At 37.7% G+C, this 23,988-nt stretch overlaps 1 protein-coding gene across 10 annotated transcripts in view; it reads left to right on the forward strand.

Moving 5' to 3' along the window:
* CRLF2 (cytokine receptor-like factor 2) overlaps positions 1-12,981 on the forward strand; it is an 18,530-nt gene extending 5,549 nt beyond the window's left edge. For 7 of the 10 annotated variants that reach the window (XM_017728564.1, XM_017728562.1, XM_017728565.1 and 4 more), the window contains 8 exons: positions 4,207-4,284; positions 4,713-4,824; positions 5,533-5,705; positions 7,152-7,291; positions 8,018-8,180; positions 10,183-10,297; positions 11,323-11,407; positions 12,585-12,981. In XM_017728564.1, coding sequence (XP_017584053.1) covers positions 4,207-4,284; positions 4,713-4,824; positions 5,533-5,705; positions 7,152-7,291; positions 8,018-8,180; positions 10,183-10,297; positions 11,323-11,407; positions 12,585-12,857 — 1,139 coding nt within the window. In that variant the 3' untranslated portion in view covers positions 12,858-12,981. The remainder of the gene's footprint in view (positions 1-4,206; positions 4,285-4,712; positions 4,825-5,532; positions 5,706-7,151; positions 7,292-8,017; positions 8,181-10,182; positions 10,298-11,322; positions 11,408-12,584) is intronic. The other 3 variants (XM_017728568.1, XM_017728570.1, XM_008629334.2) reach the window with 1 other exon arrangement.
* The last annotated feature ends 11,007 nt before the right edge of the window (positions 12,982-23,988 follow it).

Raw genomic sequence — 23,988 nt, forward strand, 5'->3', positions numbered from 1 at the left:
CGGTGCCCCGCCCCAGCCTGGCCCGAACAGGGCCCATCGGCTCCAGGATAGCCGTGGCCCGGCCCAGCCTGGCCCAAGCAGGGCCTGGGCCAGGCCCACTGGCCCCCGCTCGGGCCCCGCAGCCACCTGTCCCAGCACCGGAAACGAGAGAGAGCTTGGGGGAGAGTTTGTCCATTCTTAAGTGTGGATCACAGAGGGGGTCACAACTTTAAGTGGCTTAAAGAATTGTCCATATTCAAACTGGCCAGCTGATAGGTTCTGTCAGGTCATGGGGAAAGCTGTAAGCACTCCTTTGCGAGAACATCATTTCCAAGACTAGGCTAGCTAACCCATGACATTATTCATAATATTTTTGACCTTCTCATCTGTCCATTATTATAATAGAAAGAACAATTATAAATGTGTTGCTCTGGTGTATTGTATGCCTCCCAGATCATAATTAGAAGGAGGCTTTTGCAATTACTGTGGGAGAGCTGACATATCAGCTGAGAAGGATCCATGATGTCAGGTCTGAATTAAAAAAAAATTCCATCATAAATAGGGAGACAAATGGTCTCCTCTATTCTTTTTCTCTTTCCTCTAACAGAAGATACAAATGATTCTGCCTGCAGAAGTATAACTGTACAGTTGCTTAAAACCAAACACCTTTTCAGTTAATGGCAAGGAAAACATCATCAAAAAGAAAAAATACATTTCAGATAAAATACATATTCTCAGAGGATTTTATGTCAATTTAATCTAAGCTTTAAAGAAACTCACTTAGGTTATGCATCTCTTCATGCTGAAATTTAAATTATGCAACATATACATGTTATAATTTGAAAAGATACATGCAAATACTTACTCTACATTTACAAAAAATACGACTCACATTACATTCAAAAAGGCTTCAAAACTCATGAAATTAGGAAACACAAAAGAAAATTTCTCTGACTAGAGCTCTGAAAACAAAGTCTTTAATGATAAAAGATTGGCAAGATTCTGTCCTACATACCTACTTAATTATGTAGAGACTGATTTATTATAAAATTCTTTAAAATTAGAGCACAAGAAAGATTATGTACATATCACCAGATGGTTTTATTACAATTTTTATTCCATGTCAATTAACTTTTTATTTATTGTTAAAGAATTTAATAATGTATTGTCTTCCATTTTAGTACATAAATAACTTCAGCTGTTGGAGTTTGCATTTTTATGTTAAAATCCCAGCATTTCAATTCACAATATGTAGGGATGTTTTGCAGAAAAAGGTTCTGATCTTAGAAAGATTTATTTATGTTGTTAAGTTGATACAATCTGCCCAATCCTGCTGCAGTCAACTACTCAGAGTGTGTGCAGTTAGGCCCGTGAATAAATCACTGCAGGGTTGGAGCCCATCTGATATTCTTTGCTATACAAAAAATGTTCATCACCAAACCCAAGATTTAGTCTTCACCTCTGAATTTCAGCCTCTAATAATAAGAGAGTTATAATACATTTGAAAAAATAGAGAATAATGAGTGTTGTTTAAGGTTCAGAATTAACTGGTGTCTTTTGTTACCTTCCAGCAGGCTAGTCAGAACAGACCCTTAGTTTTCACTTAATGTCCACTTTGTATTCTGTGGAAATTCCATGTGATTCCTCTTGTTTCCTTACTATTATCCATCTCTAAAGCCAGTCATAACTAACTCATTGAGAGTTTGAAGAGATCAAACTTCCTATTGAAAGAATGTTATGGGATTCAGATCTTTAATGCTGGTGTCCTTTTCACATTGGTATTGAGGGAAAATGTGGCACCCTGAAAAAGGATTTCAAGAATTTGCCTGCACAGAGATGGAAGGGTGGCTTGCAACTTTACCAAAATCTTTATTTCTCTGCTGGCAGATTGTAGGATATATAGTTACAGGTTCAAGGAGATTTCCAAGCATACATCACATATTTAAGCAAATTCAGTTTAATTATTGTCACCATAGTTATTGTCAGATGAGCAAAAAAATTTTAGATAAGCAATTTCTGTGTGCTCTCTCTCACAATTAATGAACCTGTGCTATGCCTCTTAATTCTAACAATTTCCCCATAAATATAACTCTCAAAAAATTTTAAAAAGTTATTTATGCTGCCCAGTAAGATAAAATTAATTCAGAAAGAATAAGCATTCCAATATTGTTTTAGCACTCTGAACTTGGAGGGATAAAAATCATAGCATTGCAGTTTTTTCCTCTTTGAGATATTTAAACCAAGCTTTTCCTCTCCTTGCTTCTGTTACGGTGTTCTGTATTTAGGTTATAAACGCCTTTTTCCCTCTTCCTTCCTTTTTTCTGTACCTGTACAGCCCTTGTGACCAAATTGACTGAACACCTCAGATCGATTGGGATGGGAAGAGACTTTCTGAAAGGGGCACGTAGAGACAGGACAAGGGGCAATGGCTTTAAAATGAAAGAGACTAGATTCAGATTAGATATTAGGAAAACATTCTTTACTGTGAGGGTTGTGAGCCACTGAAGCAAGTTGCACAGAGAAGCTGTGGGTGCCCCATCCCTGGAATTGTTCAAGGCCAGGTTGGATGGAGCTCTGAGCAGCCTGGTCTAGTGGAAGGTTCAAAAACATGCCCTACAAACAGCATTTTGTTTTCTGTCATTGTGCCCAACTATTGTACACATAGAAACAGCATCAGAAATTAATTTTGAAATTAATTACCCTTGAAAATATCTAATTAAGAAAGCAAGTCCTATTCCTGTTCTTATTTTTATAATTGAAAGATGATTATTAACAGATCTTTCTCAAAGTGAAGATACAGGCAATCAGACTAATTATACAAAAGTAAAAAGTATATATTTTGAGAATTGAAAGGATTCATTCTATAGTCATAAAAATTATCTCAGGACATTACAATATTCTCCATTCACTAACTTTTTTTTTTTTTATGATGTCAATTTTATTTAAGGATGGAGAACATGTAATTATACACTTAATACACATTAAATATACATTTAACTACTTTTCTAGAAAATCTAAGTCCAAGAAGTAAAGGATTTCAGTTACACTATATACTGCACAGCAGAACCATGCTAAAGTAGCCCATAAAAATTAAAATGTGTTAGTGCAATCGCAGACCAAGTGCACTGTTAGGCACTTTGCCATCATATTTCTTAGTGGCTTTAGTAAAAGACAAGATCATCTCTTAGACCTGCAGAAGGGAATTACGAAGAGCTTAAAGTCTTAGGAAAAATGAGCTACGTAGATAATTTGTTGCAACAGAGGTAGAACTGGCTGGATAAACTCCATTTTGTTACACCTTTTAAGGTTTTCAACTTCTGGTTTTGCCTCAGCATGTAAACAAGATTTTTCTGTTTGAGAAAGCAATACAGAACAAGCTTGCAGGCATTAGGTAAGAGATGGAGGAGTTAGTTTCAAGTCCTTTTCTTGAATAAGAGCAGAATCTTTTTTCCACAGCTCCATGAGCCACAAAGCAGAAACCTGAAGGTACATCTACCTAGTATGTCCTGGATTTTTGTCATAACTGTCTTGAATGGTTTTGACAAAACTATGTGTTACAACACAAATACATATCTATTAAAATGTTCTGACTAACTGTAATTAGAGTGGTCATAAGGAACTTAGACACAGAGATATAGGCATGAAAATAGGCAAAATGCTTACTTGAACCCATGTCTCTCTCGCATTCTTTGTGCTAATTACAGAGCAAAAGATAGCAACTGTGAGAATAGTTATTCCTGATACCCGTGAAATAATCAGGATGACTGGATGTAATGAAAAGCTCATAAGAAATATTTTAAAATTTTAAACTCATCCAAAATCCAAAGGAGCATAAAATGTATACGGCAATCAAAGCTAAAATCCTCTATTCTCCTTCTAGACAGGAATATTCCAGCAAAGATTTTTAGTGGTAGACACTTCACAGCTGGAGACAGCAGTTTGCAAATTTTACCTTCTAGTGGTCTCTTGGGGATACATTTTCTTTATTCACTCAAGTAAGCACAATTTCACATCTTATAGAATGCAAAATAAATAATTCTTGATATAGAATGGATTTCTAATCCTTTTGCCTTCTTAATTTCTCCATTTCTTCAATGTCAGGTTTATCTTCAGTGTCTGATTGTGGAATCCTGTGTCCCTACAAGACCACTAGCAAGGAGATGAGCAGAGAGGAAATAATATCTGCCTACAGTCAGAGGACATTAAATGATTGTGCTTGTATTTCAGGTGGAATGGGCCAGAGCAACATATCAAATATGCACCCACTTGTGCTGATCTGCTCTGTGTTCCTGTGGGTCTCGACTGGTCAGTACTTCTGGTGTTAGCTCCTTGTTTCTTATCATAAACATTTGACAGTTTACACAGACATTCCCTGTAGCATTAGCTCCCAAATAGTTTTCCTCAGCACTTATTATGGGGAAAGTTGTGCTCAAGGTATAGGCCTTATGAACATGCCCAGTCTTCACCTTTTGGTCCCAGGACGATGTGGCCAAGACTCTCTCTCTCGTGTCACTGTGCATGCCTTCATTTCACTATTTTGAAATGCTAATATAAACCTCTCTAGGTTATGTTAATCTCTTCCCTTGTATTTTGGATGTTCTTATGTCTTCTTATTTTATGATCATCTGAACCTATTGCATATGTATCTTTGAAATACTTATTGCCTACTAATGTCAGGGGACGTTTTTCATTCTCACTCCTGAAATCATATTCTCTGTAAATGTTCTGAGCAGGTTGGAAACATGCCATCAACACCACAATAATCAACTTCAATAACGAGAAGATGCAGATCACATGGGCAGCAAGAGAGCTTTTTCCCAATGAGAATGTGTCATTTTTTTACACGTGAGTATTGTCAGTGCCTAGTCCTCTATTGTTAAAGGATTTACTTTGGGAGAATGAAATATCCAAGTACATTCCAGTCTTCTGTGAACTAGAAATGTTTTTAACATTTGTTAATATCCAGCATGAAACCTGTTTATATTCACAACCTACAGAAGTGTACAAATCAATAAACCTGGTGAGTAATCAGTCACAACAGAAATTATAAGAAAGATTTGTCCCTCTTCCATCATTGTTCTAAGTGCTAATGTTAATAACAATATTGAAAGTGTTTTTTCCACATATGTGTATATATTTTCCTTATTAACTGACATCATTAATGATTAACAGAAGTGTAATATTTTGGTTAAAGACAGTCATAGTGCTTATCTTTGTTTCTGGGTTGTTTACGTGAAAGAACTTTTCACACTACAGTCCTGGAAACAGGATCATGAGAGCATCTGTTTGAGCAAGTCATTCTCTTATTAGAAAACAACAGCATGAGCAAAACTTGATTATTTCAGACTGCATCGAAACCCAGGGCTGGAAATTCAGTGAAGTTTGGGTGATGAATTCCCTCACACCACTGTGAAATTTGTCACTTCAAGAAATACCATGCTCACGCTTTCCTTGGTAGAGCATCTGAAAATAAAAAGAAAGAGCAGTAAGAAAAGTTAATTAACTTGTGTTAATTGTTAAGTTTTCCGTTTACCAATATTATTTCATTTACAGATTTGATGAAGGCAAGCACAAAGTTTGGAAGTCATGTACCATCTATTTATTGGATCAAGATTATAATTCTGGATGTCTTTTTAAGACAGAAGGACCCACCCTTGCCATCTCTATCAGGAACAGCAAAGGAAGTGAAGAGCTGTTTTCTAAAAAATTAAAATCTGATTTTTACAGTAAGTATGAAAAATCATGACTATTTTGGCAGTTTTAGTATCCTCACTGATTCTCCAGTTCTCTAAGTTTGAGAAGAAATCAGTTATATGGCCTATAAAATGTTATTAGTGTGCATGTCAAAACAAAAATATAGTTATTTCATGTTGATTTTTGTTCCTTGCTGTCACCAGTAGTTACATAGGCTTGTGTGCAGCTGCAGCTAAATGAGATAACACAGGACAGTCAGATTTGTCCCAAAATGCAGTTTCAAAATCTGAATGAAAATGCTAAAAATATATATATGGGTGTGCTTTGTCCTGTGCTGGCCTGCTCATCAAGAAAACAAATGATATTTTTTTGTCTTGGTGTTGGCTGTGTGATCTTTCTCATACTGTCCACCTTCATTCTTTTGCCATCTTTCATGCCATGCGAGGCAGAAAACTGCATCTTGTCAAAGATGCTGTCACAAACCCATCACTGGATGCCAATAGAAATTAGCTGAGTGGCTCTGGTACAGTCCAGCAAAGTAAAAGGGACATCCTACTACTAGCATAGAGATGATGTTCCTGTTTTTATTAAATCCTTCCTGTCCCCAAATACATATTTCTCATTAGTGTGAGATTATTATTAATAATGTTTTAGCAAAAGTGATTAAACACAAACCTGCCAAGGTATCAAACTTTGAGAATACTTTTATATCTCACAATTTTACCAATCTGTTAAATTATGGAAAACTGCAGCCTGAGCCTCAAATTTTCACTATTAAACACCCAGTAATAATAAAATTAATTTCAGAAGGGTTAGGTAACAAAGGACAAACATCAAGGATCAGACTGAAGTCTTTAAATCAGGAAGGCAGAATTTTCACAATACAAAAAGACAACTAAAGGATTGACAAAGCAAGTAACACTCTTTTCACCTCTTTATTTCCCACTGCTGAAGACTTACCAGCTGCATGGGTCAAACCATGGAGTTGTCTTCAGACCCTCTGAAAATGGTGAGAGGCAGATACAGTTGTGTGTAGGCAGGAACCCAGTGCTTTTGTAGATGCCCCACCATAGCCTGCATAGCCTCCAGCAGCTGCACAAGTCTGTCTTGGAGGTTTTGTGGTACTCAATTTGTCACTAGATTTCCAATGAGGAAGCTTTTTTCTTTGTCTGGATCTCAGGGAGCATGAGGAGACTGAAGCCCTTCCTTAAGTAGTTACAATAGGTTGCTGACATGAGACAGAGAGACAGTTACTGCCTTTGAATGTGGCACCTCAAATGGTGACCAGTGTCATGGTGTCAAGCTCCATTTTGATGTTTAATAGGGAGGTCAGCTGCAAAAGCAAAACCTCCAAGAAGAAAGTCCACCTTCTTCACTTACTGCTCAGTGATATATTGAGTCAAGGAAGGAACAAAAAATATTTCAACTGTAAAGTGCTTTTTAAGAAGCTATAGTAAAATTTTTTCTCTTCTTCTTAGTAAAGCCAAATCGACCAGAAAATGTGACCTTCTTCTGGAAAGAGGACACTGTTACTGTAAGCTGTAACAAACCAGAGAGAGCTGCAAGGTGCTTGAGACTCGAGCTTCAATACAAGAGCAAGTTTGACAAAGAGTGGCAAGTGAGCTCTATGTCACATTTTTAATCAGCACTAGAAGGAGTTGGAAGTAGTATATCCAGAATATAAAATACTGTTGTTTCCAAATATTGTCCCATCCTATATTTTCAAATATGACTGGTAGCAGAAAACATCCAGATTTTTAGGACCCTGGATTTCTCCATGCCAGAAATAATGTACTTTACAAGTTATAGACAGTTGCCATGCAAGGAGCTGAGGGCAATCTAAGGGAAAAGTCATACATTCAGGATAGATGAGTTTGGAAAGAAAGAAGCAGAAAGCAGATTAGGGAAAAGAAGAGAGAAAAAGAAGAAAAACTAATTAGATAGTATGAAAAAAGAAGAAATTACACAGGATTTTTATTTCTTCTAAAATTAGCTGTAAAGTATTTCCAAATGTTATTTAACTAACTTAAACTTTTCCATTCTCAAATATAATATGTAAATATTTTGTGGATTGGAGTGTCTTTGTATATTGTAAATATGCACTTGTAACATAGTGCACTATGCAATGATGGCTATGACCTTCAATATACCATACAATGAGGAATGGATACGAATAGTCAAAAGTTAATCAAGAAACAGAATTCTTCAGAACTCAGAGAAGTTAACATTCAGTTCTGAGATTTGGCATTGACCTATCCCTTGTCCTTGTTGTGATCATGACTGAGTGCAGCATTTTGAAGCACTGTCTTGAAAACCAGAATTAATGATACACCTTCTTTCTCAGTCCAGAACTTCTAAGTGCTGCAGTGTTGCTGAGCAAGGCTTTGATCCAAAGAAGTGCTATTCTTTCCGGGTCAGACTGGGGAGGCTCGTACCATACTGCAACGTAGTTAACTACACCAGTGACTGGGAAGCAGAAACATTTTGGATGAATGGCATGCTATTAGGTAACAGCTAATATATATATATATATATATATATATATATATTGTCTAAGTGCAAAAGAAGGAGGAGTGACTGCAAAAGAAGCTGGAGACATGCAGCAAATGAATGTTGCACTATTGGGCTCCATCTTGTCTTATCAAAGGAAGTTAATGTGAATGTTTAATTGTGCATGTTTAACCCTGTCCAGTTTGTTGCTGATGGCCCCTAAAGCTATCAATTTATGTCATAATCAGCAAAGTTAAGAGTGTTCTCATTATCTGTGTTACTATAGCATTGAGGATCCTCCAGTGACAGTGATGAGAGGGCTCTGTGGGTATGGGTGTTGAAAGGGGATGCCCACATATGATATTTGGATATCAAATATGAACTCTAAGAAAATCCCTGATGTCCAATTCTTGAAGGCAGTTTGTTTTGCAAGTACATCCCGTTGAACTACAGGACCACAGGTCACAGAAGTCTGATGCTCAAGGGTGCTGGAATGATTGAAACAAGGAGAATGGAAACAAAAAAAAGAGCTTGAAGGGAAACAAAGCCATTATCAGCACCGCTTTCCTACCAGACAGTTGCATTTAACTGAGTGTGACTGACTTTAATTAGATTGTCAATGTAAACAGTATTTCTACTGCTTATCAAAACCAAAACCCACATTTGCTGTAGTAAAAAAAAAAGACTGTACACAATACCAACACATTTATTTTACCTCAGCACAAAATGCTACCCACTAGGCTTTGCCAGAATTATGAAGCCCTCAGTTGTCCAGTGTAACAAGATCTAAGTTCTCTAAAATGCAATGGGGTATTAGCTCACTTGAAGACAATCTATGTACACAAAGGTGGGATGAAAACCTGGAGCATAGGTAGCCTGTGCCCTCACAGCCACAGTGCTGATCTACAGAGAAAACTCTTCCACTACACAAATTGGGAGCCTGCAAGCAGGTCCTCAGGTGTGGCTGGCAAATGCCCTTAAATAAGGGCAATGTCTTCCTCTACACCTCTGAGAGCAGACAACTTACCAGCCTTACCTGAACCATTTGACAAGAGGCTATCAGCAGGTACCTGCAAGGAAGGACAGCACAGAGGAGACTCAGTGGTTAAGACATTCTGTGTGCCCCTAGATCAGAATTGACATTGGCACAACCCCTTCACTGGGGCAAGCAGTTTTCTTCAGGACTTTAATGAGTTATTAACTCCAAATCTATAATCAGATAAAGCCATGAAGCTTTGAGGAATTTCATATACTCTGAAGATGTCACTTAGGGTGGGGAGTCTCAATTTTACTTGTGGTTTCCTGGCAGCTAAACAGAGCAGGGAGGTGGAACAGGCTGGACAGTTGGTCCTGTATGAATAATCATCCAGGGTTTTGGCATTTTTGAGGAGATCAGAAGGTCACTAGCAGGAGGCAGAGTTTTGAAGTTGCATTACAAAAGCTGCAGGAAAACCACTGAGAATGCAGAAAAATGCACAAATTCATTAGTTTTATATACCTGTGTGTTAAGTGTTAGCTGGCCACTAGTTACTTTCTGGGTATCAGCTCTTGTGGTTTGCTGGCTCTTTGTTTGCTGGGCTTGTTTATTTGGTTTCTGTTGGGAGAAAAGACATTTGGGCTACTTGTAAACTTGCATTTGCAGCTTTAGTGATTGTAAGTAGGCATATGTAATACAGATCTTAGCACAAAGTTACTTTATCACTGTCAAGGCAATGATGATGATGAGTAAAAATACTTCATTTAATGTACTTACACTGCCCATAAGCCCCCTCCATTGTCCTATACTAGGTTAATTTAGATAAATAAAAGCACAATTTTATTTTGCTGCAAGGTTTGAGGAAGTAGAGATTTTCTTTTCAGTCTCAATTGAACAATTAAACTTGTCTTATTTGTCCTTAAAAACTTTTCTGGTTTTTTTTCTTTTTTTTAAAAAAATTCAACATTTTAGCATGATTAGGAGCATTTACAGTTAAAGCAAAAACAATTGTTTTGACATACTCTTTTTGTGATTATTCTTAGATTCATGTGATGATGATACAATTTCTCAGTCAAACACAGTAATTGTTTTAAGTTGTTTGCTGGCAGTCCTTTTAATGATGCTTATCCTCCTGATTCTTCTGTGTAAACGGAAGAGGTAAATATAGATTTATTGGTTACTACTAAATAGCCATGTCATGAAAATAGAGCTATCATTCAGGATGAAGCCTCTTAGTGATCAAAATTCTTATCAAATAAATGAAATCATTGTGAAGATGTAGAAGTCAGTAGCTTAATTGCTATTTGAGCAATAATACATCCTGGCCTTCCAAACACCAAGGCCTTCAATTTGCACAACTGAAACAATTCTGGTAAAAGAAAATGTTTCAGGATAAAATTCTGTCTCTTCCACTTAATTTCTTCTCTTTTTTAGAAATCTAGTTAAATCCTGAGAAGCCAATTATTATAGCTACTTCCCCTGAAAGGCATTCTTTTGTGTAACCTCCATAAATCTCAATGTCTATTTGCAGTAGGAAAAGTCAGCTTGAGCTTATTCAACTTTAAGACTATATCAATATTTAGATTGGCAGTTGAATAATGCTGTTCTTGTTTAGAATTTACAATTTAAAAACCCCCAAACAACTACCAAACAACAAGTAAACCAGCAAAGGCCCCAGATTTTTGCTTTTTTGGTGGGAAAAAAGCACCAAAAGTTTCATATTTTCAGAGATGAAAGTATTTTTCACTCTAATCACGCATTTAGTTCATAAGTTGATTTTTTTCCTGCATTTCCATGTTTCACATTTATGTTTGTATTTGCTAAGTCAGCCAATACAGCTGGTTGCTGCACCATCTTCCCTGTCTAGGGAAAGGTGACCAGAAAATGCAAGCTCTGACTACTGCATCAAGCAGAATAGCACATGCTGACTAGCTGGAAGTTTGTGTAAAGTCTGGATTTTGCTAGACTAGGGTTGGGTTGAAAATTCATCAAAAAAATACTCTTAGCCTGATGGCCTTCTCAGACTGTTATAACTGCTTTTTGACTTTAGAACACATTTAAAAGAAAGTAAGAACAGAGTACTGTCATGTAAAATGTGGGTACAGAACTGTGCTGAAGTAGATTTTTGCATGAATAGCTGTGCTATAACAAAACGCCAATTTTTTCTTTTTTTCTTTTTGCAGGGTTCAGATGTCAATCCTGCCTGCTATACCAGATCCAAAATACCTATTTGCTGATCTCTTCAATGATCATAATGGAAACTTACAGGTAAACATCACCTTCTTAGCAGGGCTGTGAACTCCACAGTGTTGTGAATAATTTGAAAGTAGCTACTGATTCTTGCTCTGCACAGATAGACAAGCACCTTCTGACCCAAGATAAAAGCCTCAAAGCCCTTCCCCAGCATCACCAAGAGCGTCCACAGAGCAAATACCAGAGCTCATACAGTCAGTGCAGCGTTGCTTTGGTACTGTGAAAAGGCAATTGCTCTAGAGACAGAGAAACTGCTGGAGAAGAATTTAAGGGTGTCCAGAGGCACAATATCCACTGAAATGACATCATGATGCTTGAATCCTTTCCTGCACATGATAGGTTAGGGAGCTTGCTTCAACCTGATCTTGTCCTTTATATTTGTGAAGTGCTGAGACACTTTGGAGGTGTCAGTCACAGTAGGAAACATCCTCTCTTAGCCATGGAGGTGCAGGTTCACTAACCCTTTAGATATGGAATGGCTTTCAAATGAATAGATTGCAGTTTTTGGTTTTGTTTTCTTAATGCTTCTTGTGAGTCCCTGACATCACATGTGTGGTGTAGTTTTCTGTATTAGCTGTATTAGTGTTTACCTTAATTGCTAGTAAGTTTTCTCTAAAGGGGAAACAGGTTAAATATTTACATTTTCAAACCAAATGAAATATCAAAAAGCAGTAATAATTTTTCAGTGACAAGCTGAAAACTTTTTCTATAAAAGACAGCTTTAAACTCAAAGTGAAGAAGAAAGATACAAATTCAAATTAGTACTGCAGCATTAATACAGATATGCTCTGTAGCCTAAATCTTCATCTAAACTTACTCTTAATTTAGATTAAGTCAGGGTTTGGGTGAAAGAAAGCATGAGTCTATCAAAGAGGGTACACCAGATACTTTACACATCCAAGGTTTTCTAAGGTGCCTCCTTAAATACAAAGATGTATTTATTTAATGTGGTCTCAAAAATAAGTAGGAGTTTGTATGCAGTTCTGGAATCCTGTCTGCTTTCCTGTCATTCTGTCTGTCTTCTTTCCTGCTATCTTATGTCCTGCTTCTCTACATTGCTTCCTTTTCATCTTCTCCATTGTGGCTTATCCTGGAAAGATGCCAACATGAAAGGAAAATTAGTGTCTGTACAACCAGGTTTCTTTTGATAGATAACTCATCTCCGCCAACCTTAACATTTTAATTTTTCTAGGAATGGTTAGACAAAAATAACCAGGTGGTGTTGCAAACCAAGCTAGAATATGAAGAGCCAGAGTCCATCACTGAGGCAGAAAGCCAGCAAGAAGATGGGAAGAACAGTGACAAACAGGAGCCTCTGGAAAAAACCTTCACTTTTTCAGGAGCAGCTGAAAATAATGACGTCAAAGCAGCTGAGATTGCCTGCCTGAAACCAACATCCAACACTATGACTTCCTTTGCTGGCTTCCATATTTTAAGCAATGATGACACTTATGTGATGTTATAAAAGCTGCATAATGCAGAAGGTGCTAGGAAATTCCATAAAAGATCCTGATGAGTTTGGGGGAGTGACTGAATAGAAAAGGTCGTCATGATAAGATTCACATCAATAAAGACACTGGGCTGTGTTATCTGGTTTTAGATCTGTACTTTCCCAAGTTAGGATCTCTTGGGCAGACTCACTGTTTGAAACAAACTCTTGACAATTTATAGAGTTAGGACTTGTTCTTCTGATTGGGGTTTATCCCTAAGCCCCATTTTCCCGCTGCGGACAGGTGAGGACAGAGCTCCTCCATAATATCTGTCAGCAGAGCTGAGACTTAGTCCTTCCACTTATGGAGTGTGTAAAGCAGAGCAAACTGCACTGTTGTTCTTCCCAAATGAAGAGAGAAAATGAGGAGATTTTGCTGTCTTGTGTAAAGAGATTTTTGTTGTGTAACTTTGCATTTCATGGCACGCCTTAAAGGTTTTATAGAGAAGGAATAAGCCGCATGTCTAAGAACAGAAGAGTGAGGATGTACAGTATTGAATCACATTTTAGCCTGCAGATACTGCTGTGTAGGCAGCTTCCTCCAGAACAGCAGGGCTTCACGTGTTTCCTCTGAAGGTCGTGTTCTCTGTATCTTACAGCCTTTGAATAGTCAGCATATTACAGCCTTTATTTTAGAAAGCTGAGGGTCATTTTGAACAGTATTTGTGTTTAACTGAGTTGCATGTATTTCAAACTGGGGTTTGGTGCAATCAGAAGCTGTAGACCCAAATTAGGACTTCTTATTCATATTGCATATACTAATCTCTTGTTTTTCTTTAGAAAATGGGGGTTTGGGGTTTTTTTTTAACAAGTTTTAAAAAATAAGTTTAGAACAATGTTTTAAAGTTTTCTAAACATGCCATCTTTTAAAGTACATTTAATTTCAAATTTAAAATGCAATATACTAAGCAATCAGACTTCACAAAAAAAAATCTTGACTATTCTGAGTTTCTCCATATCACTTATGCTACATGCTGTTTGAAAGCAAATTTTGTAAAAAAAAATTAAGTGTTAAAAGTATGTATGACCTGGTTAAGCAGATACAGTGTGATTATATGTTGAATTAGCTCCAGTTATCTACCTACCTATCAGTCAGTCATTAAATGACTTTATCAGTTGGCTAACCTTTGCCAATCACATGTTTTCATTATGCAAACACCCTGATTTATTGTGCAGATTGGAAATTGCATGATCAGAAAGTTACAGTGACAACTAAAATATTTTAATTTAGTTCTATAAAAACTTCAATTCCAGATCTTTTCAAGAATAGTAAATAATAATATGGATCATTATGTGCCAAAATCTTTGTCTAGGTGTTCCAGTTTGTTTTAAGAAGAAAAATACAGAAATTTCCTGGACAACAACTGAGAAACTTAATTGGAAGGACAGTTCAGCCACATTCCCCAAGGTTTTTTTTGACATTGCCTCAGATTTGACTGTTCACTAACAAGATTAACATGCTAGCAAAGAATTTCCCATAATCCTGAAAACAATTTTGCCTTGTCCTATCTAAAAGAGGTGTGTGCAAGTTTGGCGGGGTGGGGGGACACTTTGTATACTGCACACTTCTGAAAACTTTTCTGAAAGCTAACAATGCAAAATTTCAGTAGCACTGAAAGTAAGGATGCATTGAATTTTAACCTAATTCAAGCCCTGTAAAATTTGATGAGCAGAAACTATCTCAGCTCAGCTCTTCTTATATGATATCAATTGCCATTATTGCATAAGAACCAAAGAAGTTACAGTGAATTACAACAGACAAGAAGCTGCTACAGTAATGATTCTATGAATAAAGAGGGAAGTAAGGCTCGGAATATTTTGTTTAGTTGCTTCCTCTTCAATCGACATCATGTGGTTGCCTGCAAAGCTAGCTAGATAATTTAATTAAACCACTTTCTGTTGGGTAAATACTTGTCTGTCTGAATTCAAAATGTTTTAGTACATTTTTCTGAAATTTTACTGTGAAAAAAAGAGGAGAAAATCATGTTGAATTTTTCTGTTTAAGCAGCTTTCCTGAAATGTTATAAACATGTAAGTTTTTAGTACAAGCTATATCTTGTATTATATTTTATAGATGGAAAGGGTTTTTCTGTGCATGTATACAACCATGCTTACATTGCATATAATATATTAGAAATAAAACAAATAAAACACCCACATATCTCAAATATTTATTTTTAAAAAATCCCCGAAGAAGAAAATGAAACATTATTGGCATTCAAAACAAAACTCTCCCCCCACCTTAAAAAAAGGAAAAAAAGCCTTCCACTCCTTAGAAACTCCACAAGAATGCCTACAGAGTGATGAAGCACACAATTAAAGGAACAGGAAAGGTCTTCCCCCAAGTACTGATGCTGATTCTATCAAACATGGTAGAAGAAGACACATACCGTATTAACCACACTCAGTGTTTGAGGGTATTGGAGGCTTCCCTAATCACCCCTTTCCATCTGCCATTTTCCACCACTTTGTCATCACTTTTTCTCCCCTCCCGTTCCCTGCTGTCCCCTCCCCTGCCGTCCCCTCCTCTCCCCTCCCCTCCCCAGTATAGTCACACAAATATGCATCCCATCTCTCAGAGCAGACTTCGACAAATTAGCCAATTAACAGCCAGACAGGAAAAGGCCTATTCAGTTCCCCACAATGAGAAGAAGGGTACACAGTAACTTTCACAGCTTTGTTCTTATTTATTCAAAACTTGTAATGTTCTTCAAAGGCAAAAGTCCCTCAGATGCCACATCTTGTTCTCACATTATATCCCAAAGAAAGGGAAAGGCTTCATGTGGTAGTCCAGACTAACTGAACTGTATTTTCTCAACAGTAGAACAAACATACTGTGTATTCCTTCTTCGTGTAATTTATGTGCTAGCTATACCAGTACCAGGCCAATTCACATTGAAAGATTGAACATCTCTACGGTTTGCTTTGCTTTTCATGTCTGATTTTCAGTGAGAGGAAAAATAGGAGGAAATAATGTTTTTGTTAAAATAAGTAACAGAACTTACTGGAGCCAGTCTTGTAACTTCTACTTTCCTTTTTTTTGTTGTTTGCTTTTTTCTTTTTACAATGGTGCTTTAAAAATTATTTGGAAATATGTTTTGCTCAACTATCAAATGCATAGTTTTAACCAGAAAATAGTTGCTTCTTTTGTAATAAACCTAGAATCTTCCTAGAGTGTATTTAAAAAAGCTTTCAAAACCATTCTTCCTTTTTTATTTTTTGGTAGCTTACATTTTTACTGTCACTAAACTCAGCCATGCAAAACATAGTTTATTTTGCTTTTCCCTTTTTCAGAAAACAATGCAAACTGCAAAGATGAAACCAGAGGGTCATGCTCATTAAATGCTTGAAAGACTGGACTATAGATTATTTTTTTTTTTTTTTTTTTGAAAAAGCCACATGGGCCTAAACTTGCCAAAATACCAAGGGCAAGAAGTCAGCATTTTCTGTGGGAAAAGAAGATGTGACCCTAACTGACCTTTTGTCACTGAATATCTAAGTACAGATCTGTCACTGACTAACCTAGTGGCCGAAACAGCTGTATTGTGCAATAAGAGAAGAAATGCAAAAATTAATCCTCCTCTCCTGGAAATTTCTTGTAGCACTTATGATTTGAGAGCTGGGTTAGTGCCACCTGCACAGCTGGCTCCTGCCTGGTTTCTCACTGGGAACTGCTGGCACAAGATTTTGTGGGTGGGAAATAACTGCATACTCACCTTGACCAACAACTGGTCCCTGCATGCTTCCACGCTTGCTGTATTGCAAGCTTGGAGAGGAGCCCTAAACTGGTAACATGAGAAGTTACATCTGTTTGGGGGTCCTCTCTCCTCCTTACCTGGGTGCATCAGGGTCAAGAGAAGAGGCAGAGGCAGAACCTATCTTCCCTTCATGCCCTGCATCTCTGAAGGGAATGCTCTATCATGGGTTGTAGACAAAGGAGCCCTGTGTCCCCTCCCTAGTGAAATTACACAATTTCTTTTTCAAATAAAAATCCCCTGGATAAGTGACAAGATTCATGTTTACCTGCTGTTTGTCTGGGGCTTCTAATTTCCTAGTCTTAGAAGATGAATGTGAAAAAGAAACAATATGCACCATATTAAAAAAAATCTCCCTATATAAATCTAGGCAGGCTGAAAATGTTGTCAGAAGATGGGCCAAATAATATCTTTACATTTCTGAAGTACTTCATATTATAATTATATTTAATAAAAGAGGGGGAAATATTGTTTCGTGACTATTTTATTACTTTTTCTTTCTCTCTTTTCTTTGTATCAGTATGCCCCAGTATCACCCTTTTGTTGATAAATGTTTTCCTATTCTACATTGGTCTGCAAAAGTCTTCTGTTAAAAAGTAGCATTTATCACTGTGTTCCTGGAAGGTTATTAAAGCAAGAGCATATTCAGTTTCAGATTTTTGATAAGAAAGCTAAAGGGGTTGACAAATTGTAGGCAATAGGTCATGCAGGGTCTACAGACAGAATGAGCTCTCTGCATTAACTCTCTGCACTGCTAGGAAACTTTATAAATAAGAGGAAGCATTTCAGCACAACCCCCTTAAAGGATAAGATATTCCTAAAAATGTTAGGAAGTGCTGTTAGTATATCTCTTAACTTAGAATGAGGTTAAAGTCACTAACAGGAAGATGGAGAGGGACAGGTATTGCCTGTGCTGCTGTGTCTTGGCATAAACAGCTCTCCTTTGTCCAGTGATTCTTTTAGTGTGATGAGGTTTATGGAAAAAACATCAATTCCCTTTTTGGTGGGTGTCTGCATCCCTGGGCTGTGGAGTCATATATCCTTTTACCCCTCTGAGCCAGCCAGTCTGGAAAGGGGCTTTTTTTTTCTGTGAAAGAGCTGAGCTTCCAAAGAAGGATGGAAACAGCACATACAAATGCACCATAGTTTTTAATGAGTATAGAAGGCCCTTCTTACTAAAAAGAGCAGTGAGAGCCTGACTTCTACACACCCTGTGAATCCTTTAAATGTTGAGCTATAAGGTTAAGCAAGGAGAGGGAGAGGCAGAGGGAGAGGGAGAGGGAGACGGAGACGGAGACGGAGACAGAGACGGAGACAGGAGGCCCTGTAAGATGAAGGGAAAATTTCTTTTCTGCATGCACAAGGAGGCCTGTTTAAAGCTATGATTGGTCAACGACATCAGTAAATAATGCTTTCTACCCAAAATTCTTAAAGGATGATTTTCAAGTATTCTACCTCAATTTAAATGCATTCATAGAGGCAGTGGGACACCACAGCCACTTATGCAGATTACACAGGCATTGCCCAGGATCTCTCAGATATCCAAGAGAAACGCAGACCAGCACAGCAGAACCAGGCATGCTGGTCTGCTAGGCAAACAACCACATTTCCAGTGCATTAAATTATCACAGACCAGATGAAACTAATCAATACAGACAAAAGTTCACCTCTACTTTATAGTAAATCTTGCCATGAGCAATGGTGTTACCATTAGAAAATGGATGTGTTTTGGGATTTCTCTCTCTTTAGGTAGCTCAGTTTCCATTTCCATATGAAAGATTCTTCATCCAGAAGTTATGAAGTTGATTCAAGCTTACTGTGGGCCTACTAATATCTGCTCCACTTTTGAATATGTTACCTTTGTGTATTGAGCCTGCCTGGGGTTTTTGCATTATAAACAAGGAAACAACACCCCAAATAGCCTGGCTTCAGGTTTGTGTATGAATCAATAGAAAAGCAGAATACAGCAAAGTCAGTGGAAACAGATGTTTTTGTTTCCTATCATACTCTGCACATGTTGTTCATAAAGGAACTAAAGCTGAGTTGGGGAGCTTCTTGTGAAATTTTCCCCCCATTCATTCCAAAATATTTGAACTTCAGTACAAAGAACAGCAGTAAACAAAGGGTCTAGCATATGGTTGATAGCAGAGTTATCGCTCATGGTATCTCAGTGCGTGCAAATATCTCCTGTCTCTTGCATGCTATTTTGCAGAAATAGCAGGTGTTAGATCACAATCAACAGCACAAAGGATTTCAACACCCAGGTCCTGGAGAAGATCTCCACATCAGAAAAGACTCAGTGGTTACCACCTCACAGACTAAAACAGGTAGCACAAGTAATATGCTATAGATTAAAAACAAGAGGTAAAAGAGGCTGTCAGAAAAGAGTCTGTATTTCCTCTCAGTTTTGATTACATAAGAACTGTGAAGTTATTCTACATCTTGGGTAATTAAGCCAGAATTGTTTTCAACATTAGCACCCTGGCTGAGGTGCTCCTTCTGCTGCCATGGCACTCAGTGGGAGGACTGTACTCAGCAGTGAACTCAAGGGAATGGAGACAAAGTGGGAGCATTGAAGTGCCATAGCATTGACAAAGCACGGACAATTGAATGTGTTTCAGTAGTACAGTTGTACCTCAAATGTTCTGTGTCAGCCTTTTATGGCACGTTTTGGTTTGATGTGACTATGTGTTTAAAGAGACCATGCAAAATATTTTGCAACACACCCATAAATCTACTTCAGTATTAATGGGCTCAGTTATACGTCAAGGATTAATTTAGCATCATTTCCCTGTATTCTGCTTGGCAGTTGGCAGAATCTGATATCTGTTGAATGCAGAAAGAAAATCCAGTTGATGTTTTTTCTGTGGCAAGATATTTTGATGTGGTTCTATGAAGCTGAGGAACCAAATGAGTTGAAAGGCAGAGAGCACAAATAACCTTTTGTTCCAATGATGCTTATACAGCAACAGGGAAATTCATAGAAAAATTAAATTACTCCTTTAAGAAAAGGAAGAGCAATTTGACGGGAAGGATACTTTTGAAAGTGATGACTAGATATCTTGATTATACAAGTTTTTTTGTAATTTTGTACTTCAAGTACATTAACTGCACCAGAGAGTCAGAAAATTTACAACCAGAGCAATATAGACATCCTCCCTTAGCTGTTAAAATCCAAATTTTATTCCATATATTGTTTAAGAATGTTGTGGTTTAACCCCAGACAGCAACTAAGTGCCATGCAGGCATTCACTCACATTCACACCCCCCATCCCCTGCTGGAGTGGGGAGGAGAATGCAAAAAATAGGGTAAAATCAGTAGTTTGAGATAAGAAAAAATTAGTTGCTGATTTAAAATATGATGATGATGATGATAATAATAATCATAATAGTAATAATAATAATAAATGAGTACAACAAAAAGAGAGATGGGAATAAAACCCAAAAAAGAAAAGTGATGCACAATAGGGTTGCTCAGCACCCACTGACTGATGCCCAGCTGAGCCCAGAAGAGTGATTGGTCCCTATCAGCCAATTGCCCCCCAGTTAATATACTAAGAATGGCATTCTAGGGTATGGAATATCCCTTGGGCCAGTTCTGGTCAGCTGTTCTGGCCATGCTTCTTCCCAACTTCCTGTGCACCTGCTCACTGGCAGAATATGGGAAATTTAAAAGTCCTTGACTTAGGGTAAACACTACCCAGAACAGCTAAAACATTGGTGTATTGTCAACATTTTTCTCATCCTAAATCAAAACCGCAGCACTGTACAAGCTACTAGGGAGAAAATGAACCCTATTGCATTTGAAACCATGACAAAAAACGACACTTAGTCATTCCTAGAGTTGAGCAGAGGGGAAGGATCACCTACTTTTTTGTGGTGGCAAAGCTCTGTCTAATGCAGCCCAGGATGTCACTGGCCTTCTTTACTGCAAGACTGTATTGCTGGCTCATGATCAGTTTGTTTTCTAGTGGTCATCCCAAAGCCTATGCTGCTCCCCAGGAACAGGACTTTGCATGTCTTTTTGCTGAACTTCAAGTTCCTATCACCCTTTTTCTCTAGACTTTTAAGATCACTGTCTAAAGGTACACATTTGATTTTGCACAGGTGACACTTCTATGTCAATATCAAAGGCATGGTTCATCCACTCTCTGATCTGCACTGGCATCAGAAATAGTACATTGTGGAGGGTGGTGGTTGATAACACCCACTGTTATAACAACAGCATAATAAATTGTGGTTTATTATGTTTAGTGAGGTAGTATTTAAGAGAAAACTGTTATAATAGAAACCATGCAGAGAATGCACAGAGTTATAGATGATATCGACAGAGAGGAAAAAGCTGAACTAAAAAAGAAGCAGGGACTTAGGTGAGGAAAGGATAGCACACGTTGTAGTAAACTTAGCTCTCAAACAGTAGACAACAAATCCTTTTGGTGTCTTGATGTGATTTTACTCTTATAGCTTTAAAAGAAACACGAGCTGAAGATGAAATACAAACGCTGACATCACTCACGCATTCTGTCAGCATTTACATTGGTGTTTGCAGCTCAATCTTTGAAGACTCAAAAGAAATTTTGCAAACAAAGTCAGCCTGAGAGGCAAAATGATTTAGCAAATCTAATAAAAATAAGTCCTCTCGGACACAGATAAGCTATTGGACCACACACCAGTATAGAATGCATCTTAGGATGATCAGATGTGTTTCTGTTCTTGTAGTACTCTGACAATACAGCCAGCTGCCTCCGGGTATTTTGGAAAAATATCATGATCACAATGTCCTATCTTATTTTGAAAAGAAGTTCAGTTTAATCCTTCAGCATATTGACTTTTAAGTGCAAGAAGCCTTAAGGGTTGTTATAGACTAGATAAGCTGTAAGACTGTATACTGAGGAGGCCTATAAAAAGTGTTAGAGAGCTGAAGACAACCTTGTTGGTCAGAAAAACTGACATAGCAAGTTACTATGTTGGGTGCAAATAAAGGGGTAATTTGATTTCTGTAGGGTTTTGCTTAAAAATCAATTCAATAACCAACATGCACATAAAATATTCTCAAAATAGGATATTATTTTCTCTCTGGTTACATAGTGAGAATATTTTGAAGCAGTCAGTATTTTTTCCACCAAACCCTGTAAAACCACTCAGGACACTTTTGCTCAGAACAGGTGATTTTCCATGGTGGAACAATCCCACCAAGTACAATGAAATCTTCAGGGATAAAAACTTTCATGCTACTTATGTTTACAGTTCAGTGGGACATATACACAAGAATGTTATCTTTAAATTTCTTCCTGGCAAAATACTATATACAAGCCCTATAACATGTGAAAGGATGTTGAAAGTCCCCACAATGTTCTCTCCAGACAAATACTGAAAAAATAAGGCCAAAATAATCTTTCAGGTGTTTACAAATAAGAGAAAATGTGCTCTCCATTTTGTACAGCCTTACTTCTAACTTTCTGAAAGGAGAGAACTATGTTTGCATGGTTATTCTATATACAATGTAGATGACTATAGCATACTGCAGGAGAATATTTTTATTTCTGAATCTCTAGTACTTATTTTGTTTTCCAAAGTTCCCAGTAAAGAGGTCTCACTGATATCATCATAGTATATGAAAATAGAATGATTATTTTAAGAAATTGTAAGCACATAAACTAAATTTCTACTGCCTATTCTAAATTCAGATTAAAGCCTGAGTGCTACCATAAGAGTACCCCATTATTCTACTTGAAGATTTTTTTCACCTTTTATTATAAATTATATCCTGGTAATGGTAGAACATTTTTTGTTTGATTCAGCATGATAATTCCTATGTTCTTGTTTGCCTTTAACACTGAAGTTTGAAGAGGTTCAAATACCCCTATGGACATGCATCAGTCTTACAGGACCCCATACCATGAGCTACAAGCCCTCTTGTTCATTAGAAACTGCCATCATCTGAACACAAGACAAAGAAATCTGATTGTGGAAAACTACAGAAAGATTCATTGGGATTCTCTTACTTTTGAGCCCATACACAATCAAGGGTGAGAGGGAATAAGTAGTGACAAAAGGTAAAAATTGTTGCTTGAATTAGACCCTACTGCTTCCTCCCTGAAGAGATTTAGGGCTGGGCAAATACAGCAAGCCCAGCTTTTTTGCTAAACCAATATTGTAACTTCAGGCTGCAGAGAGAGGGCAGCTGTCACAGCCTCCTTTCACCACTTTCAGGATTAGTGATGCCCCTGTAGAGCAGGGTTTGTTTGAGAACCCCTTTGCAGAGGGCTGCTGGCTGGGTGGTGGTCACCGTCAGTGTGGTTCATACCACAGAGGCAGCCAGCTCTAGTACAGACATTACCTCAGAGCTAGTCACCCTCCACTCTCTTCAGAGTCAGTACAGAAAACCTGCCACTTTCAGGGGACTATTAATTTCATCCTAAAGAACATATAAGTAGTAGGCCAGGTGAATTATATCCCAGAGTTCTCCCTCTCTCTGATGAAACTAGTGTAGGCTCAGGACACTTAACTCAGATGTGAGATGTAGTTAAACTGAGTTTGGATGAGTTCTACCTGAGGTTCCTTTTAGTGTAGTACCCTTTTTCAGTGATGGCTGGGTGTTTCAGTGGATACATACCCCACAGAATCAACAATGACAAAGGAAGTTTCTTCCTTTAAGCCAGGTGAGCAGTGTGGGTCAAATTGAGCATCAAGATGCAAGTAGTTAAATGTAAGTATCTGAATGCAGAGATTGGATTTAATTGTACACACATAGGTATCTGGCATCACCTAAGATGCTCATGGTGCTGTTCCTGGTCTCCAAATGTCACACCAGACCTCACAGTTTTTCAGCAAGGAGGAAATATTCTGCCTAATATCTAATGAAAAATGTCAGTAACTGCCCTTGATCTGGGTAAGATGGGTCTTAGGTAGTACTTTCACCCTGATGTCCAGGAGCAGCATTCTAGAAAAACAGTGTGACATTCTTAGCATTCTGTCCAAAAGCAAATTGGTATGAAAGCATGACATCTATCTTGCTGAGTTGACCAAGTGTTGGTTGTCACATATCCAGTAGAGGAGATTATCTACTGCTATCCCCATGGAAAGCAACAGATATATGTGGGGAGCAGTCCACATCATCTGAGATACCAATCAGTTTGAATAACTTCTGGGGCTTCCTGTTTTCTCTCCACTGACTGGAGTGCAGCTAAAGCAGCCAGCTCCTGCTTGAATGTCCAAAAATGCAGCTGTCACTGGTTATTGTGTTTTGCTTTTTATACATGAGGGACTGAAACCTTACATAATTAGGTTAAATACTTCTTGAAAATGGACTCTTATAGACTAAGAGGTTATCAGAAGTTTCTAATGAATAT

This window comes from Corvus brachyrhynchos, unplaced genomic scaffold (genome assembly GCF_000691975.1).
Source record: "Corvus brachyrhynchos isolate BGI_N302 unplaced genomic scaffold, ASM69197v1 scaffold92, whole genome shotgun sequence".
Classification (NCBI taxonomy): Eukaryota; Metazoa; Chordata; class Aves; order Passeriformes; family Corvidae; genus Corvus; species Corvus brachyrhynchos.